Raw genomic sequence first — 22467 nt, 5'->3', positions numbered from 1 at the left:
AATCAGATTGGCAGGGGTAACAGGGAATACAAATTTATAAAGTGTATCAGGGATTGTTCTTAGAGCAATATGTTGCAGAACTTACCTAGGAACAGGCTATTTTAGATTTAGTAATGTGTAATGAGGTAGGATCAATAAGAGATCTCATAGTTAAAGATCCTCCAGGGGGTAGCGATGATAACTATGTAGAATTTCAAATTCAGTTTGAAGGTGAGCAACTCGGGTCTCAAACCAGTGTCCTCAACTTAAATGAGGGCAATTACAGAGGTATAAAGAAAGAGTTGTCTAAAGTGAGCTGGGAAAATAGACTAAGGGGAAGGTCAGTGGATGAGCAGTGGCAGACATTTAAGCTGATATTTCATAACACTCAGCAAAAATTTATCCTGGTCAAAAAGAAGGACTCGATGAGAAGGAAGAACCACCCGTGGTTAACAAAGATGGTCAAGGAGAATATCCAATCAAAAACTAAAGCATATAAAGTGGCAAAAACTAAAAAGAAAGAGAGTAGCCAAAGTGAATGTGGGACCCTTGGAGGATGCAACTGGAGAATTGGTTATGGGGAGCAGGGAAATGGCACATAATTTAAACCAATATTTTGTATCGGCCTCCACGTTGGAGGACATTATAAACATTCCAACGATATCAGATAAGCAAAGAGCTAATGGGGGGAAAAGTCTTGTAACAGTCTCTATCATGGGAGACAAAGTATTTGACAAAATAATGGGACTAAAGGGCAGACAAGTCACCAGGGCCTGATGGCCTATATCCAAGGGTTTTAAAGGAAGTGGTTGCAGTTTAGTGGAGGCATTGGTCGAAATATTCCAGAACTCACTGGATTCCAGGAGGGTCCCAGCAGATTGGAAAACCGCTAATGTGACGCCCCTGTTCAAGAAGAAAGGGGGACAAAAAGCAAGAAACTATAGGCCAGTTAGCCTAATATCTGTCATTGGGAAAATGCTAGAGTCCATTGTAAAGGAAGAAATGGCATGACATTTAGGAAAGCTTAACGCAATTAAACAGAGTCAATATGGTTTTGTGAAAGGAAAGTCATGTTTGACAAATTTGCAAGAGTTCTTTGAGGGTATAACAAGCAGAGTTGATAAAGGGGAATCAGTAGATGTACTGTATTTGGATTTCCATTCGATAAGGTGCCACATAAAAGGTTATTGCACAAGATAGGAGTTCATGGTATTGGGGGTAATGTATTAGCATGGATTTAGGATTGGTTAACACACAGAAGACGGAGAGTTGGGATTAATGGTCCTTTTTCAGGTTGGAAAGATGCAACTAGTGGAGTGCCACAAGGATCAGTCCTAGGGTCTCAATTATTTATTATCTATATTAATGACTTGGAGGAGGGGGCAGAGTATCCAAATTTGTTGATGATACAAAAATAAGTGGGAGGGAATGTTGTGACGAGGACGTAAGGAATCTGCAAGGGGATATAGACAGGTTGAGTGAGTTGGCAAAAACTTGGCAGGTGGAGTTTAATGTAGGAAAGTGAGAGGTCATGCACTTTGGTAGGAAAAATCAAAAGGCACACTATTATTTAAATGGAGAGAGACTCCAAAAAAGATGCAGCACAGAGGAACCTGGGTGTTCTTGTGCATGGAACACAAAAAGTTAGCATGCATGTGCAGCAAGTAATTAAGAAGGCAAATGGAATTTTGGCCTGTATTGCTAGGGGTTTGGAGGATAAAAATAGGGAAGTCTTGTTACAACTGTACGAGGTGTTGGTGAGGCTGCACCTGGAGCACTGTGTACAGTTTTGGTCCCCATATTTAAGAAAGGATATACTGGCATTGGAGGCAGTTCAAAAGAGAATCACTGGACTGATTCCTGGGACGAAGGAGTTGACTTATCAAGAACGGCTAAACAGGTTAGGCCTTTATTCATTAGAGTTTAGACGAATGAGAGGTGATCTTATTGAAATGTAGAAGATTCTGAGGGGGGCTTGACAGGGTAGATGTTAAGAAAATGTTTCCACTAGCAGTGGGACCTCGATCTATAGGCCATAGTTACAGAATAAGGGGGCACTCATTTAAAACTGAGATGCAAAGGAATTTCTTCAAAGAGAAGGTAGATAGATGTTTTGAATATCGGGGAGTTGAGGGTTATGAGGAGCTGGCACGAAAGAGGAGTTGAGGCCTGGGGCAGACCAGCCATGATCTTATTGAATGGTGGGGCAGGCTTCAGGGGCTGAATGGCCTCCTCCTATTTTTTATGTCCTTATGTTCCCACTTCTCAGCCCAAGCCTGAATGTTTCCCAGGTCTTGTTGCATATGGACATGGACAGTTTCAGCATCTGAGAAGTTGCGAATGGTACTGAACATTTGTGCAATCATCAGCGAACATCCCTACTTCTGACATCATGATGGAAGGAAGGTCATTGATGAAACATCTATAGATGGCTGGGGCTAGGACACAACTTTGAAGAACTCCTGGGACTGCGATGATTGACCTCCAACAACCACAACCATCTTCCTTTGTGCTAGGTATGACTGCAACCAGTGGAGAGTTTTCCCCCTGATTTCCACTGACTTCAGTTTTGCTAGGATTCCTTGATGCCACACTTGGTCAAATGCTGCCTTGACATCAAGGGCAGTCACCTTCACCTCATCTCTTGAGTTCAGTTCTTTTGCCCATGTTTGGACCAAGACTGTATTGAGGTCAAGAGCAGTACCTGGCAGAACCCAAACTGAGCATCAGTGATCAGGTTTTGCTGAGTAAGTTTTGCTTGATAGCACTGTTGATGACACCTTCAATCACTTCGCTGATGATCATATGTAGACGATGGGGCAATAATTGACTGGGTAGGATTTGTCCTGCTTTTTGTGGACAGCAGGCAGTGTCATTGGTTATGTAGTATATTATATTGTATATTGTAGTATAGTAGATTGATATAACTTAAAGTTATAGTTCAACTCTGCAGTTCATTCAGCTTTGTGGCATTTGTGATCATTCTTACTTGATACAGTGCATCTCCATCATTCAATCTAATTTACACAGTTTTTTTTACTTTTACGTGTAATTCATCTGCAAAATATTGTTGAGAACCAAAATCTGTATATATCAGGTAAATCTTTGCAAAAGTAATGAATATCCAGCTGTATCATTGGAATGTTCCACTTCATGACAAGCATATCTACTTAGTACAAGCAGTCAACCCAGAAGATTACTTGAGAGAAACATGAGAGCAATGCCACTTCGAGATTTTTGGTACTGATGTTACAATGTGGTCATTATCAGTTCTTTTCACATTATTATTTTGCTATCCTCAATTTGAGTTTAGATTTTGTTGATAGACTAACAGTGGCGTGTGAGAGTTTCCATCGTGGGTAGCCATTTTAAATATATTTCATGCCTCATCATGCACATAATGTGAATTCTTGCCATTGGTTGATCAAGACTGGCAAGTGGTCCTGTAGCATTGAATTCTCTAGAGAAATCTAAGTCTACCAAACCAGATTAATTGCTGGCCATTAACCTTAAAATTGACATACTGTGTATCTGACTGCTCCAGGATTATCCAAATAATCAGCTGTTCCTCAGCAGATTTTGATGGAATCTGGAACTGCCTGTTTGTCAGGGGCACTTCATCCATCAGTGAGTACTGTTTCTCAGTATCAAAACTGTATCTTTCTTGATCCCTAACAATAGTTACATTGTTCACCCATGAATACTAAAGTAATCTTTTGAAACAAAAACAAAAAATGCTGGAATAACTCAGCAGGTCTGACAGCATCTACGGAGAGAGAGAGACAGAGATAATGTTTTGAGTCCATATGACTCTTCATGGGAGCATGGGATAATGCTTTCTAAAGGATTATCAGAGAAATGATTAGCAAATTGGGAAACTATCCTATTAGGTAACCCTTTTTCTAATGACCCTGCTAAGGAAAGTGGACTGTCAGTACAGCCTGTGTTTAAGCTGAGAGCTAAGGGACCTTCCGAAAGTTCAACTGTAAATTGCTAAGTGTTCTGTTAGCTCTTATCCAGGAAAATTAGGCCATTTATTAACTGGCTTAACTAATGTTTTAAGTTTGCCTATGCAGGATACTGTGCATATTGCTTAAATAGAGCTTTGACAACAGGAGAGTGAATTCTCTTCTTCCCTGGCCACTGAAGCTGGAGGTAGATAAAATTATCCTGTTGTTAGGTTCTATGGTTTATGAAATTCAAGAGAAAGATTCTAGATGGTTCGACTTTTAAAAAGGAAAGCTCTCTCAGGGTACACTTTAGATGTTAGCAGCCTGTCATTAGACATGGGGCAAGAATTCTTATTCCAAAGATTGAAACAGATTCATCCTATGGTCTAGATGAATCCTTACTCTGTCAGTTATGCCTCACTTTTTCTACAAATTAGAATACACCCTGACTATATTGCTAAAGTAATGAGTGGATGCACTAGATCAAGAGCTGGAGTTACTGCTGTTATTCTACTTTATCTGCCTTGTTTATTTGATCTTGCAGACATATAGGTGAGATGCTACTGCTTCCTTCACTAGATATTTTGAGTGAACAAATGGAAATTGTAAGAAGCTAACAAAGCTTCAACGTTATTTTGACTATTTAAATGAGGAACCTATTGCTTGGTGCACACCCCTAATTAATAACCTTTCACATACATACCCCCTCTCCACCCAAAAACACAAATTTAAATGTCGAAATGTTCCTAAACTTTTTGAATTATCTCTCACAATCAGCAGCCCAATTCCACTCAGATTCTTGTAGAAGCTGATGAAATTCCACATCAAGCTGTACTACCTAGTCAACTACTGAAAGAAGAAAAATTGTGTTTGTTTAGCAAAACAAAAAAAAATGTCACTGTTACCTTTGGATTTTTGACCCATTGTGACAAGAAGAAAGTTGTTGATGTATGATGTGGAGTTCAAGGGTACAATCCTATTCTGTGTCTTTGCATCTTATATATCACAGAATGAATATTGTGAAGCACCCCTTCAAACCAAAAGACACGTGGTCTCAGCTTCTGCTTCAGATGCAGGAGGATTTGCTTCTAATTCAGGATCAGTGGAAAAAATCCTGCAAGGTAATAAATCAACCTGTGTAAATATTTACTGAACATTATTTTTAAATAAGTCATATTGATACTATCTCTCTTAGGATGTGACTGGACCAACTCATGTTTCTATTGGTACATTATCATTACATTTTTAAGGACAGGTTTTTTTTTAAGACTGATCAGAAATTAGCACAAATACATCTTTCACATTTCAACTCTGCATTTTTCAAAGAGCCTACAGATTATTGGAATGGTCATAATGGCAAGAATAAAACAAATGTAGGGTAACTTGGATACGTCACATTTGATTGAGAGGTGGTAGTTGAAAGTTTCTGACTTGGGATAGCAGCTTCTGAAGTGATTTTACAGCATCTATACCAATTTTGGATTTTATGTTAGCTTTTACTTGGGCTCAGTATCACTGTGTTACAAAGACTGTACTTACTTCGTTGAGCTTGGATGTCGGGAACTTCAACTTCTGAAAGGCCTCGGAGCTTTTGCGAATGTGCAGACAGGGATTGAGACTGCAGACTAGTGCCCCAGGTAAGGAGAAAGGGGATAGGGAGCGGTCCCAAAAGGGGAGAGGGGACAGGTAGAGGTCCCAAAAGGAAGACCCAGGCAGGAGACAGAAATAGATCCCAGTTAAGTGTTATGGTATGGCAGGTGATATGTGCCAGGCTGACCAAATCCTAGAGGGAAACTTGGCCACATTATCAGAATGATTTTGCAATTTGTATTTTTATGAGAAGGTTTGTGCACTGACGTCAGAAGTAATGAGTCCACAACCACCTTTTGAAGATTAAATTGAAACATTTATTAATAAAAGAAAATAAAACTTAGACACACAAGATTTCTGTTATATAGTTACATTTAGTTTTATAACAGTTCCCAGAAGATTTATACTTAACTAGACTCCCAACTGCACACCCCTTTCAGGCAACAGTCCAAAATGGATTATTAATCTATAAAACATCTGGCAAGTTTACCATAAGCTGTAAGGGAGGTATTTCACAGCTTCTCTCTCCCTCTCACTGGACAGTCAACTTCCAAGGCTTCTAAAAAACCTTCTAAAAAGAAGTCCTGGAACAAGCAAGCTCTGCTGTCTGAGGTGGCTGGAGGCTGCTTCTTCACAAGTCTCTTCCACACAGCCAAGATCTCACATGGCCACACCCATACAGCTTTCCATAATTCTTTAAATATATTTCCTCCCTTTTGATTTGTAAATCCCATTATTTCCACCTGTTTTTAGAATTTATTTTTCCCAGAATATAAAATCTTTTATGTTGCCATTATGGCCAGCGCATTTAAGAAAAATAAACTTAATAACTTTATTTACCTTGCCAGTTGTAAACGTCTTACCATGACCTTTTGAAAAGCCAACAACCCCTTTACTTACTTAAAAATGCAAATTCCATTTTAGTTAGTTCGCCAATTAGCACTTCAAATGCCTGGCTTTTACAATTAACCCCTTTGATGATTCAAACCTTGCAGTCTAACAGTCTGTAGTTTACTTAAATTATTCACTCACCCAGAAACATACACACACAAATATAAGCTTGCTTTAAAGTATCCCACAGTTATATCAGAAAAAAATGATAGTTCCTTTACATAAGTTAAAGAAAAATAGAGGAACAGAGAAACCGACTCCAAACAGGAAAGGGGCTGCGAGGAGCAGACTTTAAGTGAAGAATGCAGCCAAAGATGGTTATCTCCATGCTGCAGGTCATTGGGGCAAAGATACCCCTTTGGAGCAGGATTGTTCTGTTCGGCGCAGCCACCTGAAGCTGTGCTTGAGAGATCCAGACAAACAGAATCTCGGGAGACGAGATTGAAACTTTGCAAGGTGGGCTGTTGTTGAAGCCGTCTGAGTTGGAGTAACTTTTGGAGGCAATTCCAAGGCGAGACCTTCGGTGAAGATTGGAAGCCCTCGTGAGAGAGATGGAGTTTCAGTGACACTCGTTGACTCAGTGTTACTGGCATCTGGGTGGGTTGTTGAGAAATCCATGGAATCTGTATTGGTTGCATTTGGCATTTATTGTGCAGAGTGGCGTGTTCGACAACAGTTTGCCTGTTAATTCACATGTACCTCATATTAACACTGAATGTTAAGAGTATAAGATAGATTTTGTAAATTCTTTTATCTTTCTGACCTTGGATAGTAAAGATTATTTTTGTTTGTTTGAAACCCATGGAATCTTGTGGCCTTCACTGAGCAAGTGTCTTGAATCTCAAACTTTGTTTACTTTAAACAAAATGTTATCGGTGTTGACGTTTCGAGTCCTCATGACCCTTCAACAGAACTCAGTTCTGTTGAAAGGTCATGAGGACTCGAAATATCAACTCTTCTCTTCTCCGCCGATGCTGCCAGACCTGCTGAGTTTTTCCAGGTAATTCTGTTTTTGTTTTGGATTTCCAGCATCCGCAGTTTTTTGTTTTTATCTAAAATGTTATCGGTCCCTAACTGGATCTTACCAACAACTTTGGGATCTACCCAAAGATTAAATAATTGACCAGTTCCAAAAGCAGACCATACCTTGTCAGAAATACATTTTTAGCTACTCAATATAGCCCTCACTGCTTGCACCATCCACATTTGTCACGAGCAGCCACCTATATAGGGCAAATACTGTTAATTATTTGCCATTACCATAGGAGTTAATTACGAAGATGAAGTTTATAATGTATTAAGTGCATTATATTGAACAGTTTAATAAGTACTTACTCTGTACTTAACAATTTATAAAGCTTTGTCAATAAATTAAATTAGAATAGACCTAGTGTGATTGTCTTAGAGATGAGATTCTAGATGCAACTGCTAACAATTGCAAAAAGTAGTTGCTAAGTAGAGACTTCCTGTTTTTTAAAAGAGAGATATTTTGGTTACTTTGCTTTTATGTTTTGCCAACTAGTGATAAACTCAGAATCACAAAATCTCACAGTGCAGAAGAGGCCCTTCGGTCCATTTAGTCTGCACCAACACGTTAGAAACACCTGACCTACCTATCTAATCCCATTTACCAGCACTTGGCCCTTAGCCTTGAATGTTACGACATGCCAAGTGCTCATCCAGGTACTTTTTAAAGGATGTGAGGCAACTCGCCTCCACCGCCCTCCCAGGCAGCATGTTCCAGACCGTCACCACCCTATGGGTAAAAAAGTTTTTTTCTCACATCCCCCCTAAACCTCCTGCCCCTCACCTTGAACTTGTGTCCCCTCATGATTGATCCTTCAACTAAGGGGAACAGCTGCTCCCAATTCACCCTGTCCACGCCCCTCATAATCTTGTACACCTCGATCAGCTCACCCCCTCAGTCTTCTCTGCTCCAACGAAAACAACCCGAGTCTATCCAACCTCTCTCCATAACTTAAATGTTTCATCCTAGGCAACATCCTGGTGAATCTCCTCTGCAGCCCCTCCAGTGCAATCACAATCTTCCTATAATGTGGAGACCAGAACTGCACACAGTACTCCAGCTGTGGCCTCACCAAGGTTCTATACAACTCCAATATGGCCTTCCTACTTTTGCAATCTATGCCTTGTTTGATAAAGGTAAGTGTCCCAAATGCCTTTTTCACCACCCCACTAACATGCCCCTCCGCCTTCAGAGATCTATGGACACACAAGCCAAGATCCCTTTGTTCCTCAGAACTTCCTAGTGTCATGCCGTTCATGGAATACTTCCTTATCAAATTACTCCTTCCAAAGTGTATCACCTCACACTTTTCAGGGTTAGATTCCATCTGCCACTTAGCTGCCCATTTGACCATCCTGTCTATATCTTCCTTTAGCTCAAGATACTCAACCTCACTGTTAACCGCCTGGCCAATCTTTGTGTCATCCGCAAACTTAGTAATCCTAACCCCCACATAGTCATCTATGTCGTTTATATAAATGACAAATAATAGGGGACCCAGCACAGATCCCTGTGGTACGCCACTGGACGCGGGCTTCCAGTCACTAAAGCATCCTTCTGTCATCACCCTCTGCCTCCTACAACTAAGCCAATTTTGAACCCATCTTATCAAATTACCCTATATCCCATGTGCCTTTGCCTTCTTTATAAGTCTCCCATATGGGACCTTGTCAAAGGCTTTGCTGAAATCCATATAAACTACATCAACTACACTACCCTTATCTACACACCTGGTCACCTCCTCAAAAAATTCAATTAAATTTGTTAGGCATGACCTCCCTCTGACAAAGCCATGCTGACGATCCCTGATCAAACCCTGCCTCTCCAAGTGGAGATAGATTCTTTCCTTCAGAATTTTCTCTAATAGTTTCCCTACCACTGACGTGAGACTTACTGGTCTGTAGTTCTCTGGCTTATCCCTACAACCCTTCTTAAATAGCGGAACCACATTTGCTGTTCTCCAGTCATCTGGCACCTCCCCCATGGTCAGAGAGGAATTAAAAATTTGGGTCAGAGACCCTGCGATCTCCTCCCTTGCCTCCCTCAACAGTCTGGGACACAAATCATCCAGACGTGGAGATTTGTCCACTTTTAAGCCTGCCAACACCTCCAATACCTTGAAAAAACTCAGCAGATCTGGCAGCATCGGCGGAGAAGAAAAGAGTTGACGTTTCGAGTCCTCATGACCCTTTAATAGAACTAGGTGAATCCAAGGAAGTGGTGAAATATAAGCTGGTTTAAGGTGTGTGTGGGGGGGGTTGGGTGGGGGGAGAGAAGTGGGAGGAGGTGGTGTGGTTGTAGGGACAAGCAAGATTGCCCACGTCCAGTGGCGTACCACAGGGATCTGTGCTGGGTCCCCTATTATTTGTCATTTATATAAACGACATAGATGACTATGTGGGGGTTAGGATTACTAAGTTTGCGGATGACACAAAGATTGGCCAGGCAGTTAACAGTGAGGTTGAGTGTCTTGGGCTAAAGGAAGATATAGACAGGATGGTCAAATGGGCAGCTAAGTGGCAGATGGAATTTAACCCTGAAAAGTGTGAGGTGATACACTTTGGAAGGAGTAATTTGATAAGGAAGTATTCCATGAACGGCATGACTGCTTGCTTGTCCCTACAACCACACCACCCCCCTCCACTTCTCTCCCCCCACCTAACCCCCCTGCCCCACACACACCTTAAACCAGCTTATATTTCACCCCTTCCTTGGATTCACCTAGTTCTGTTGAAGGGTCATGTGGACTCGAAACATCAACTCTTTTCTTCTCCGCCGATGCTGCCAGACCTGCTGAGTTTTTCCAGGTAATTCTGTTTTCGTTTTGGATTTCCAGCATCCGCAGTTTTTTGTTTTTACCTCCAATACCTTGTCACTCCCTTTTTCAATTTGCTCAAGAACCTCGCAGTCCCTCTCCCTGAGTTCCAAACCTTCATCCTCATTCTCTTGGGTGAAGACGGATGTGAAGTATTCGTTCAACACTCTACCAATGTCCTCTGGCTCCACCCATACATTGCCCCCTCGGTCCCTTATGGGCCCTACTCTTTCCCTGGTTATCCTCTTCCCATTGATATACTTATAGAATATCTTGGGATTTTCCCTACTTTTATGCCAGAGCTTTCTCGTATCCCCTCTTTGCTCTCCTAATTGCTTTCTTAAGCTCCACCCTGCACTTTCGGTACTTCACTAATGCCTCTGCTGACTTGCTTTCCTTGTGCCTGCTAAAAGCCTTTCTTTTCCTTCTCATCGTATCCTAAATATCTCTGGTCATCCACGGTTCTCTGGGCTTGTTACTCCTTCCTATCACCCTAGAGGGAATATGTTGAGCCTGTACCCTGTACCCTCCCCATTTCCTTTTTGAACAGCTCCCCCCCCCCCACCACACGCACTGCTCTTCTGTAGATTTCCCCACAAGTAGCTGTTCCCAGTCTACCTTGGCCAGATCCTGCCTTATTTTACTAAAATCCGCTCTCCCCCCAATCCAAAACATTTTTTTGCAACTTGTCTATTTCTTTGTCCATAACAAACTTAAACTGTACCATGTTGTGGTCGCTATCACTAAAATGCTACCCCCGCCCCACCACCTCAGTCACCTGTTCGGCTTCATTGCCCAGAATTAGGTGCAGCACTGCGCCATCTCTTGTGGGACCCTCTACATATTGACCTAAAAAGTTCTCCTGTACACATTTCAAGAAATCCACTCCATCCATCCCTTAACACTATGGACTGAATTTTGTCCTTGACAGGCGGGTGGGCCCGACTTACTCGGCAGCAGGCAGGCAGCTGATCGCCGCCGCTGTAATGGGCCCCACCGCCATTTTAAGTGGGCGGGCCAGTTAAGGCCCACCCAGCGTGACGCCGGACAGGAAGCGCTATGCGCTTCCTGTGAGGGTGGGGGGAAGTCCCCAAATGTGAGAGTGCGCTCTTTCATGCATGCGCACGAAAGAGTGGACATCTCCCTGAGGCAAAGTGCTGCATCAGGAAGATCGCTGAAAGGTTGTCAAAGTGTAAAAATAGAAAAATAAAAAAGTCATTAACATGTCCCCCCTCATGTGACAATGTCATACGAGATGGGACATGTTAATAAAGTGCACAAAAACTTTATTAAACTGTTTTAAACTGACATGAAACCTCATCCCACCAGTGGAAGAGGTTTCATGTTTTTTCAGAAGCCTGCCGGGGCTCCTGGCCTGTCCACCAACCTTAAGGTTGGACAGGCAGGGCTTTTAATTGGCCATTGACAGGTCAGCGGGCGGACAGCTTATTACGTTGTCCCCCCGCCTTCCTGAATATTTAACTGGGATGGGATGACATCGGGGGTTCCGCACCCAGCTCGCCGATAGAAAAATTCAGCCCTACGTCTTTCCCAATTAATATTGGGAAAGTTGAAATCACCTAATATAATTACCCTTAGTTATTCTTTTTACACACCTCCACAAATTGTACGCATAATTGCTCCTCAATTTCCCGCTGACTATCTGGGGTCTATAATAAACACCTAACAATGTGGCTGCCCCTTTTTTATTCCTAAGCCCTACCCACAAAGCTTCATTCGATGCCCCCTCCAAGATATAATTTCTCCTTACTGCAGTAACTGTACCACGACCTCTGCCTTATCACCCTCCAAGATATAATTTCTCCTTACTGCAGTAACTGTACCACAACCTCTGCCTTAACACCCTCCCCTTTTAGGACGCCCTGCAGCCTGGCACCAGGGAGGCAATACTCCATCCTGGAGTCACGCTGACAGCCACAGTAGCGCCTGTCTGTTCCCCTGACTATAGAATCTCCTATTACTTTTGCTCTTCCTCCCCTCCTGTACAGACAGGCTACTAGTGGTGCCAGAAGCTTGGCTCTGACTGCACTCCCTGGAGGAACCAGCACCCTCATCAGCCTCTAAAATGGAATACCGATTTGCGAGTAGGACCTCGGGGGACTCCTGAACTACCTGCCTGTTTCTCTTGGACTGCCTGGTGGTCAGACTGCCTGATGGTCACCCATTCCCTTCCTTCCTCAAGTCCCTTCAGCTGCGGTGTGACCACCTCTAAACATGCTATCCACAATGCTCTCAGACTCGCGGATGCTCCACAGGGTCCCCAGCCGCCGTTCCAGCTCTGTTAATATAGTATAATGTATAATATATAATATGCATATTATACCAGTTAATATCAACATGCCTATTACAAATGGTGAAAACTATCCAGGTAAATACGGTAATAAAATGTGCCCATCAAAGAGCTGTATTGTTGGACTCCAACTTACTGGATATGTCATGTGCACCATATGAACATAATTTATTGACTGCTACTATAAGAGTCCTCTGACTAGGCTTGTACCCTGACATTTTTAGACTGACTGGTGAGCTGAGAGCAGGCTCTATGATAGGCATGTGATTTCAATGTATTTATCTGGACAGTTTTCACCATTTGCAGGCTGACAAATATTAACTTACAATCTGTAAATCTAAGCTATCAAGTTGTCAGCCAGAACTATTACAAAGAATCATGAGCCTGTATCTCTCAAACTTCATTCAAGTCCTCAATTTAGATAGTGCTGTCAGTTAGAGCTACTGATTGGAATTTTACACTCCTACCAGGAACAGGCTGGCAAGCAGTGAAGGCACTTGCCTGTAACCTACACGCCTCTGGTGGGAATTTACTGCTGAGTAGGTGTATGGTGGCCCACCCACCCTTGGGCCAATTAGGCCTTTAAGTGACTAATTAAAGGCCATTTAAGGACCCCCTCCTGCTATAAGTATTTAACCAGTGGCGAGGATGCCCACATCACATGGTGAATTTGCTAGGGTGTTCCTCTTATTGGGTGTACCTAACATAGGACCACCCCAATGGAAGTAGCTGCCTTGCTTCTCTCGCCCCAGGCCTCCCAATTGCCTCCTGCCCCTCCCCCCCACTCCTCCTACCACAACCTCAACCTTCCCCCTCATTCACCGAAGCTTGCCTGACTGGCCTCAGTGAGGCTGCTCCACTTAAATTGTTATCCTGCCTCCATTACTGGTCTTTGTCAGGAATTGAATGCAGCCCTAGCAATGGTCACAATTCCCTGTGGCAATACTGGCACAGAAAAGGTGGGATATCCTCCCACATGGGCAGTGAAGCCCCAACCACAGGCATTTAACTGCCTGAGGACCATTAAATGTTTTTGTGGATTATGGGCTGATGGCAGCTGATTTGTGCCTGATGTTTCAGCTGATGGGTGGGCCGCTACCTCCATCTCCATGGAAAATTCTGCCCACTGTTGTATTATGATCTCCAAGATCTGAATCACGTAAGATGTTTAAGTTGAAAAGAATGGCTTAACTTGGTGATTCGTACATTTCAATTGATCTATTGGACAGTGCTCTTGCCAAGTACAATGCTGGCAATCAAACTGTGCATACCAAACTCTTCCTCATCCATGCATGTCTTTGAATTGGCCTGAGGGATGAATATCAGGTTGATATTGAGCAGTAATCAATTTTACATCTGTGACTAGTTAGACAGAATTCAATAAATAATCCACTGTAGACAAAAATACATAATTTAAAATTGGTTACAGCTCAGTTTAAAAAAAATGAATGGTGGACTATCAGGAAGTTCTACAAAAGCAATAATAAGCAAAGTTTTTGGTTATAGCAATAAATGTTTTTATAGCAGAATGACAGTTCTAAAGATGGCTATGAGGGCTCATGGTGTAGTGCATGAAGCATGAATATCTCTCATGAGAGATGGAATGTGGTTTAATTTCACGCTCTGCTGACATATTGAACCGAGCTGCTTTTATGATACAAATAACTCATTTTGTTTGTGTGCACCCACGTCTGATTTACTGAAATATTGTTTATTTATGTGTAAAATATGGTCTGATTTATTATGCTTCTAGTTGATCTGCCCTTGTTGATCAAATAAACATTTAAAATTGTGTTCATGGAACTAGAACCCTAGATATTCATAGGAATTAATATTTATGTGAAAATATGTTTAGCATACTGAAACATACATTGTGGATAAACCAGTGGACTCTATACTAAACCTCAGAGGTTAATTTACACATAGTTGCATAATAGTTCAGCAATACATTACATTCATATTTACTGCCCAATAGTTCAATGTCTATTCATGAATTAATTAGGTGACTGTATAAATTCATAAATGCTGCACAAGATATAAAATGTACATCTTAATAGTTGAATCATATTTCTTTATAAAGATCCTACAAATCATTCAGATAGTCAAATACTGACTTACTGAAAATTATCTAAAGTTATATTTCGAAATTTTGTTACCAACTTCACCTCTTGTGTTTTTGAACAGATGTTAATGAAGTGGTTAATATTCTACTGTCTACATATACAGAAACATTAAGGTAACTAATTTCAATCAATTTAAACATGACACTATTTCATATTTTTCACAGTCTAATTAAACCTTTCTTGCTACTTATATAAGTCAGAGAACAGCAGTGAATGCCAAGCATGTGCAACAACTTAATTCAATCCTGGAAGAAGCTAGGGCCATGGAAAGATATCTGAAACAGAAGAAAGAAGGTCTCAGACATAAGCTTACCATGATTGCTAATGCCCTTCATACAGAATGATTATTTTTGGTTTGACGTTAAATTTTGAAATATGTGAAATAAGAGAAATTCTACAGTTTTGAACACATTTAAGAAATAACTGAAGCAGTGTTTAGATACTATTTGATAATTATCATCTTACATGTTGCTCATTCTTTCACCTATCATTTTGTCTTTATATAACCTTTTAAGGTTATAAGATTGTGAAGTAACGTAGAAGTTATGGTGTTTCCCTAAGGTTTGGTAACTAGAAAGCAGTTTGTTCCAGAAAAGAGAACCTGATGATTCACAAGTGAGAAAGTCAAGTTTGAGTATGATCTTTCTCATGAGAAAATAAGCCAGTATTTCACTAGCCTCCAATGTTTCATCCTGTTTATAAAACACATGTACAGTTAATATAATTTAAAATAAAATAATTATATATTTTACCTACTTTTATTCACTTTCAATAGTATTCATTACAAATGCAACAGGGAATTAATACTTGTTGAATGAATTTGCAATACTCATAGGTGGTGCTAATCACACTGGGCCTTCCTTTATCTATGGTGTTGGGATTTGGACTCTATAGTAAACCCCAGAGTAAGAAAAATCTTGTCTGGCAAGAAGAACAATCGCTAATTTAGAATACAAACTAACAAGGTTTATTGGGCAACAAAGATTAATACTTAACATTCCACTAGTCAAGACATAGCATAATACTGTTTTTCCCTTGGATCCCGAAACTTCTGGAGTCTCCTCTTCTTGGTTCCTTGAACCTGGTCTCTTGACTCACGATGACCTTCGAGGGTTTAACCTAGTCAATTTAACTCTAACATACATGCAAAACCCCTTTGCAGCTTTTAATTTCCCAGTCTATCTTAACTGCTGCATGTAGCTGCATGTTTCACAGCTACTTGCTGAGTGTTTTTCTCTCTCTCTCTCAAGCTGAAAGCCACTTCCTGACTAAGATTGTTCACTTTTACTTAAGGTAATTACTTTAGCCCTAATACTGGATTGTAATACTGACCTGGATTCTTACAACAATCCCCAACCCCAGTGACAATTATGTTAACCACTCTGGATTTTTACAGCAACCCCCAACCTATCATAATTTAATCACTTCTAGATTCGAACAGCAATCCCAACCTATGACAATTACCTGTCGACTGGCAATATCTTAGCAGATGCTAACTTCCTAACAAATGCCCTATTACTAACTCCCACTTTCTCTCCCCGAAGACCTCTCCTGAGCAAATGTCCTTAGACAAATGCTAGACAAGTACAAAGACTCCTGGCATGTGTCTTATTTTTTTACTTTTTTTGCAGGCAACTTTAACAACATTCACTCCAAGTTGTGCACCTGCATCAACACAACTAATAACTTCTATCTAAATATTTGTAATCCCTGATCAGTGGAAAGGGTGTTCCTGGCTTCTCTACAACAATCTAACCTTAACTTGCACCCTATGTTTACAATTCTTGACGAATGGGAAGCGTGCTTCTGGCTGTACTGTAACAAGTTAACCTTAACTTGTACCTTTTACTTACAATTTTAGCCGCAGGTCATCCTTCTAGCCAATCAGCATCCCAGTTTTGACTTCTATTCACTGCTAATACTAAACTCACTGGAACCCAAATATGCAAATGTGCCCCAGCTATAACTCCATACATTCTTTCTTAAAGCTATTACAGATTTTTTGGCATGTAAAGAGATGCCAACCCAATTACCTCTTAACATTCAAATAAAACGTACAAGTTAAGGATTTTCAATGACTAGGCTTATGTACAGTACAATTTGATAACATAAGGTTTATTAATTACAAGTGTCAATAAGATAAAGTGTAACAGTGATTGGTTACTATAATTCCTCATCAACATTTCAGATGACTTTTTTATTGTGTGTTTACCTTTTGGACTGTGCTTAAAATGTGTCATGTCATTTAGTGCCCAGGGGCACCATGTTCTTCAGATGGGACTGGATACTTCTGCTTTGTGATGAGACAATTAGATAAATTATGAGAACAATCCCAAAGTGCCTTTCACTACAGAAACTTAATGCAATGCTAGGATGACACCTTTTGGATTGGCAAGCTGTCAATAGCGGAGTGTCACAGGGATCAGTGCAGGGGCCTCAACTATTTACAATCTATATCAAAGGCTTGCTAAATTTGCTGATGACACAAAGATAGATAGGAAAGTAAGTTGTCATGAAGACATAAATAGTCTACAAAGGGATTAAGGTTAAGCAGGCAAAAATTTGGCAGATGGAGTACAATGTGGAAAAATGCTAACTTGTTGACTTTGGCAGTAGGAATAGAAAAGCAGTATATTATTTGAAAGGAGAGGGATTGTAGAACTCTATAGTACAGAGGGCTCTGGGTGTCTCGGTACATGAATCAGGTATGCAGGTGCAGCAAGTGATTAGAAGTGAAATGGAATGTTGGTGTTTATTGCAAGGGGAATCAAGCATAAAAATGGGGAAGTGTTGCTTTAGCCCTACAGGGTTTTAGATCACATCTGGAGTACTGTGTACAGTTGTGGTCTCCTTACTTAAGAAAGGATATAACTGCATTAGAAGCAGTTCAGAAGGTTCACTTGACTGATTCCTGGGATGAAGAGGTTATCTTATGAGGAAAGGTTGAGCCTATGCCCATTGAAGTTTAGAAAAATGGGAGGTGATCTTATTGAAATATATAAGATCACAGTTAAGATATGTCTGGGAAGCTCAGTCCCGTGATTTGCACATCCTGCTCTATGTGGGAATTCCTAGATGGTCCTGGCAGTCTGGATGACCATGTGTGCAGGAGGTGCCTCCGACTGGAACAACTCGAGCTCCGAGTTTTGGAGCTTGAGTGGCAGCTGGGAGCACTATGGTGCCTTCACGAGGCTGAGGCGTTTGTGGATAGCATGTTTCAGGATGTGGTCACCCCACAGCTTAAGGAAATGCAAGCAGAGAGGGAATGGGTGACCACCAGACAGAAGAAGGAGACCAGGCAGGTAGTGAGGGAACCCTCCCCAGTGCAACTCGCTTGCAAACCATTTTTTGTGAGAGTGGAGGCCTCTGTGGAGGCCAACCAGAGCAAAGGCCATGGCACTGAGGGTAGTCCAGTTGCTCAGGGAGGGAGGAAGAAGTGTGGAAAGACAATAGTGGTAGGGGATTCATTAGTGAGGCGCTTTTGCAGCTGTAGACGTGACTCCAGGATGGTATGTTGCCTCCCGGGTGCCAGGGTCATGGATGTTACGGAACAGCTGCAGGATATTCTGAAGGGGGTGGGTGAACAGCCAGAGGTGGTGGTCCATGTTGGGACCAATAACATAGGAAGAAAGAGAAATGGTGCTCTGCAAGCAGACTTTGGGGAGTTATGTAGGAAATTGAAAAGAAGGACTTCAAAGGTAGTAATCTCCAGATAACTCCTGGTGCCACGCAGTAGTGAGTATGGGAACAGAAGGAGAGAGCAGATGAATGTTTGGCTGGAGGGCTGGTGCAGGAGAGAAGGCTTTAGATTCCTGGGGCATTGGGAAAGTTTCTGGGGGAGCTGGGACCTGTACAAGTTGGATTAGTTACATCTGAACAGGAACAGGACCAACATCCTTGCGGAGAGGTTTGCCAATGCTGTTGGACGGATTTAAACTAAATTGACAGGGGGATGGGATCCTGAAAAAATAGCTCAGAGGGGAGAGAAGCTGAGATGGAATTAGAAGTTAAAATGCCAGTAAGTGAGTCTGGAAGGTAGAAGAAACATAGGCTAGATAAGAAAGAAGTAAGTTTAGCAGGCTAAATGGAATATATATTAATGCAAGGAGCCTGAGGAATAAGACAGACAAGCTAAGGGCACAGATAGGCACGTGGGAGTATGATATCATAGATATGACCGAGACTTGGCTATAAGGGCAGGATTGGCAGCTCAACATTTCTGGTTATAGGGTGTTCAAACGGGATAGAAAGGGGGATAGAAGTGAAAGGAGGTTGCAGTATTGATCAAAGAATCAATTATAGCAGTGCGAAGGGATGATCTGTTGGAAGGATCATCAAATGAAGCCATATGGGTAGAAGTAAAAAACACAAAAGGGGCAAACACGCTGTTAGGTATGTATGATAGGCCCCCAAACAGTCAGGGAGAGATAGAGGATCAAATATGTAATCAAATTTCAGAGAAGTGTAAGCATAGTAGGGCAGTAATAGTAGGGGATTTTAGCTACCCAAATATTAATTGGGATAGTTTTGGGGTGCAAGGGAGGGAGCAAAATTCTAAAGTTGCATCCAATAAAACTTTTTTAGTCAGTATCGTAGAAAGCTCAACCAGGGAGGGGGCAGTTCTGGACCTAATATTTGGAAATGAGCCCTGGCAGGTGGAAGGCATATAAGTAGGGGAGCATTTTGGAGATAGTAACCATAACGCAGTCAGATTTAGGATACTTGTGCAAAAGAATAAGGTTGGGCCGGGAATAAAAGTTCTAAACTGGGGAAAGGCTAATTTTACTAAGATGAGATGCGATTTGGCCCAAATGGACTGGGAGCAGCTACTTGCATGTAAAACTGTGTCAAAGCAGTGGGAGGAATTCAAGGAGGAAATAGCGAGAGTACAGGGCAAATATGTTCCTGTAAAGACAAAGCTAGGAAGGACCAAGTCCGGAGAGCCCTGGCTGTAAAGGGACAAAAAGGTTAGGATTAAGAAAAAAAGAGAAGCTTATGGCAGATACCAAGGGCTCAAATACGGCAGAGCCCTTAGAGGAGTATAAAAAGTGCAGAGGGGAACTTAAAAAGGAAATTAGGAAAGCTAAGAGAGTGCATGAGAAAACATTGGTGGGTAGAATAGGGAAAAACCCAAAGGGGTTTTTTAAATATATAAAGAGCAAGAGAATAACTAGGCCATTTAGGGACTATAGAGGTAATCTGTGTGTGGACCTGGAAGACGTGGGTGCAGTCCTCAATGAATACTTTGCATTGGTCTTCACAGTGGAAAAGGATGACGCAGATATAGACTTCAGGGTGGAGGACTGTGAAATATTAGAGGAAATTAACATAGAGAGAGAGGAGGTACTCGCAGGTTTAGCAGCCTTAAAAGTGGATAAATCCACAGGCCCAGATGAGATGTATCCCAGGCTGTTGAGGGAGGCAAGGGAAGAGATATCAGGGGCCTTGGCAGTAATTTTCAAATCCTCTCTGGTCACAGGTGAGGTGCCAGAGGACTGGAGGATTGCTAATGTTATCCCATTATTAAAAAAAGGAGGAAGGGAAAGACCAGGAAATTACAGGCCAGTCAGTATAACCTCAGTGGTGGGGAAGTTACTAGAAAGAATTCTGAGGGACAGAATATATCTGCACTTGGAGAGACACGGATTAATCAGGGATAGTCGGCATGGATTTGTTGAAGGAAGGTCATGTTTGACAAATTTGATCGAATTTTTTGAGGAGATAACCAGGAGTGTTGATGAGAGTAATGCATTTGATGTGGCCTTCATGGACTTTAGCAAGGCTTTTGATAAGGGCCCTCATGACAGACTGGTCAAGAAAGTAAGAGCCCATGGCATCCAAGGCAAATTGGCACATTGGATCCAAAATTGGCTTCGAGGCAGAAAGCAAAGGGTGATGATAGAGGGATGTTTCTGTGACTGGAAGTCTGTTTCCAGTGGGGTTCCACAGGGCTCAGTGCTGGGGTCCTTGCTATTTGTGGTGTACATAAATGATTTGGACTTAAATGTAGGGGGTATGATGAAGAAGTTCGCGGATGACATGAAGATTGATAGGGTGGTAAGTTGTGAGGAGGATAGCTGAAAACTGCAGGACAATTTCAATGGACTGGTTAGGGAGGGCAGAGCAGTGGTAAATGGAATTCAACCTGGAAAAGTATGAGGTAATGCACTTGGGGAGGGCTAACAAGGCAAGGGATTACACTATGGTAGGACCCTGGAAAGATCAGATACTGAAGATCAGAGGGAGCTTGGTGTGCATATCCATCGATCTCTGAAGGTAGCAGGGCAGATAGATAAGGTAGTTAAGAAGGCATGTGGGATTCTTGCCTTTATTAGCCGAGGCATAGAATACAAGAGCAGGGAGGTTATGCTGGAACTGTACAAAACGCTGGTTAGGCCACAACTGGAGTACTGCATGCAGTTGTGGTCAGCACATTATGGGAAGGATGTGATTGCACTGGAGAGGGTGCAGAGGAGATTTACCAGGATGCTGCCGGAGCTGGAGGGTCTGAACTATGAGGAGAAATTGGATAGGCTGGGATTGTTTTCCTTGAAGCAATTAAGGTTGAGAGGGGACCTGATAGAGGTGTATAAGATTATGAGGGGCATAGATAGGGTGGATAGAAGGCACTTTTTCCATTTGTAGAGGGGTTAATAACCAGGGGCCATAGATTTAAGGTAAGAGGTAGAAGTCTAAGAGGGGAGTTGATGAGGAGAAATGTTTTCACCCAGAGAGTGGTGGGAGTCTGGAACTCTCTGCCTGAAAGGGTGGTTGAGTTAGAAATTCTTGTAACATTTAAGAAGTAATTAGATATTCACTTGCATTGCCATATCCTCCAGGGCTATGAGCCAAACGCTGGAAAATGGGATTAGCGTAGTCAAATCTTTGTTGACCACCGTGGACACGATGGACTGAATGGCCTCCTTCTGTGCTGCAGACTTCTGAGTTTGTGGGTGGGGCTTGACAGAGTAGATGCCGAGAGGATATTTCTTCTTGTGGGGGAGCCTAGAACTAGGAGACATAATTTTACACCCCCACCAGGAACATAGTTTAAAAATTAGGGGTCTGCCATTTAAGACTGAGATAAGGAGAATTTCTTTTTCCCGGAGGGTCTTTAGTCTGTAGAATTTCCAGAGAGCGGTGGAGGCCAATCATTGAATATGTTCAAGGCTGAGTTGGACAGATTTTTTGATCTATAAGGGAGTTAGGGATTATGGGGGCAAACAGGAAATGGAGGCCACAATCAGATCAGCCATGTTCTTATTGAATGGCAGAGAAGGCTCAGATGGCCAAATGACCTACTGCAGCTCCTAATTCTTGTGTTCAAGGCAGTACTGAAGGAGTGCTGTACTATCAAATGTGGTGTATTTCAAATGAGACTTTAAAGCTCCTCAAGTAGATGTAAAATATCCCAACTCTCTTTTGAGCAAGAGGTTTCCCTGTGCCCTGGACATGATCAACCAAAATTACTAAAATAGATTATCTTGTCATCATTATTTTGCAGTTTCTGGGAGCTTCATGTATGCAAGTTGGCTGCAACATTTTCTTCATTACTACAGTGACTACACAGCAAAAGTATATATTTTTTAATTCGGTCATGGGATGTGGGCTTCGCTGGCTGGGCCAGCATTTATTGTCCATCCCTAGTTTCTCTTGAGAAGGTGGTGGTGAGTTGCCTTCTTGAACCGCTGCAGCCCGTGTGGTGTAGGTACACCCACAGTGCTGTTAGGAAAGGAGTTCCGGGATTTTAACCCAGCGACAGTGAAGGAACGGCGATATAC

General features: G+C 41.9%; 1 protein-coding gene across 1 annotated transcript in view; it reads left to right on the top strand.

Annotated features, from left to right (window-relative positions):
- Nucleotides 1–22467, top strand: part of bco2a (beta-carotene oxygenase 2a) — a 78398-nt gene that overhangs the window by 5209 nt on the left and 50722 nt on the right. The window contains exon 3 of the mRNA XM_041174445.1: nt 4939–5050. Within this exon, the coding sequence (XP_041030379.1) occupies nt 4939–5050 (112 nt within the window). The remainder of the gene's footprint in view (nt 1–4938; nt 5051–22467) is intronic.

This window comes from Carcharodon carcharias, chromosome 25 (assembly GCF_017639515.1).
Source record: "Carcharodon carcharias isolate sCarCar2 chromosome 25, sCarCar2.pri, whole genome shotgun sequence".
Taxonomy (NCBI): Eukaryota; Metazoa; Chordata; class Chondrichthyes; order Lamniformes; family Lamnidae; genus Carcharodon; species Carcharodon carcharias.
Note: the sequence above shows the minus strand (reverse complement) of the source record. Positions and strands in the feature narration are given on the sequence as shown.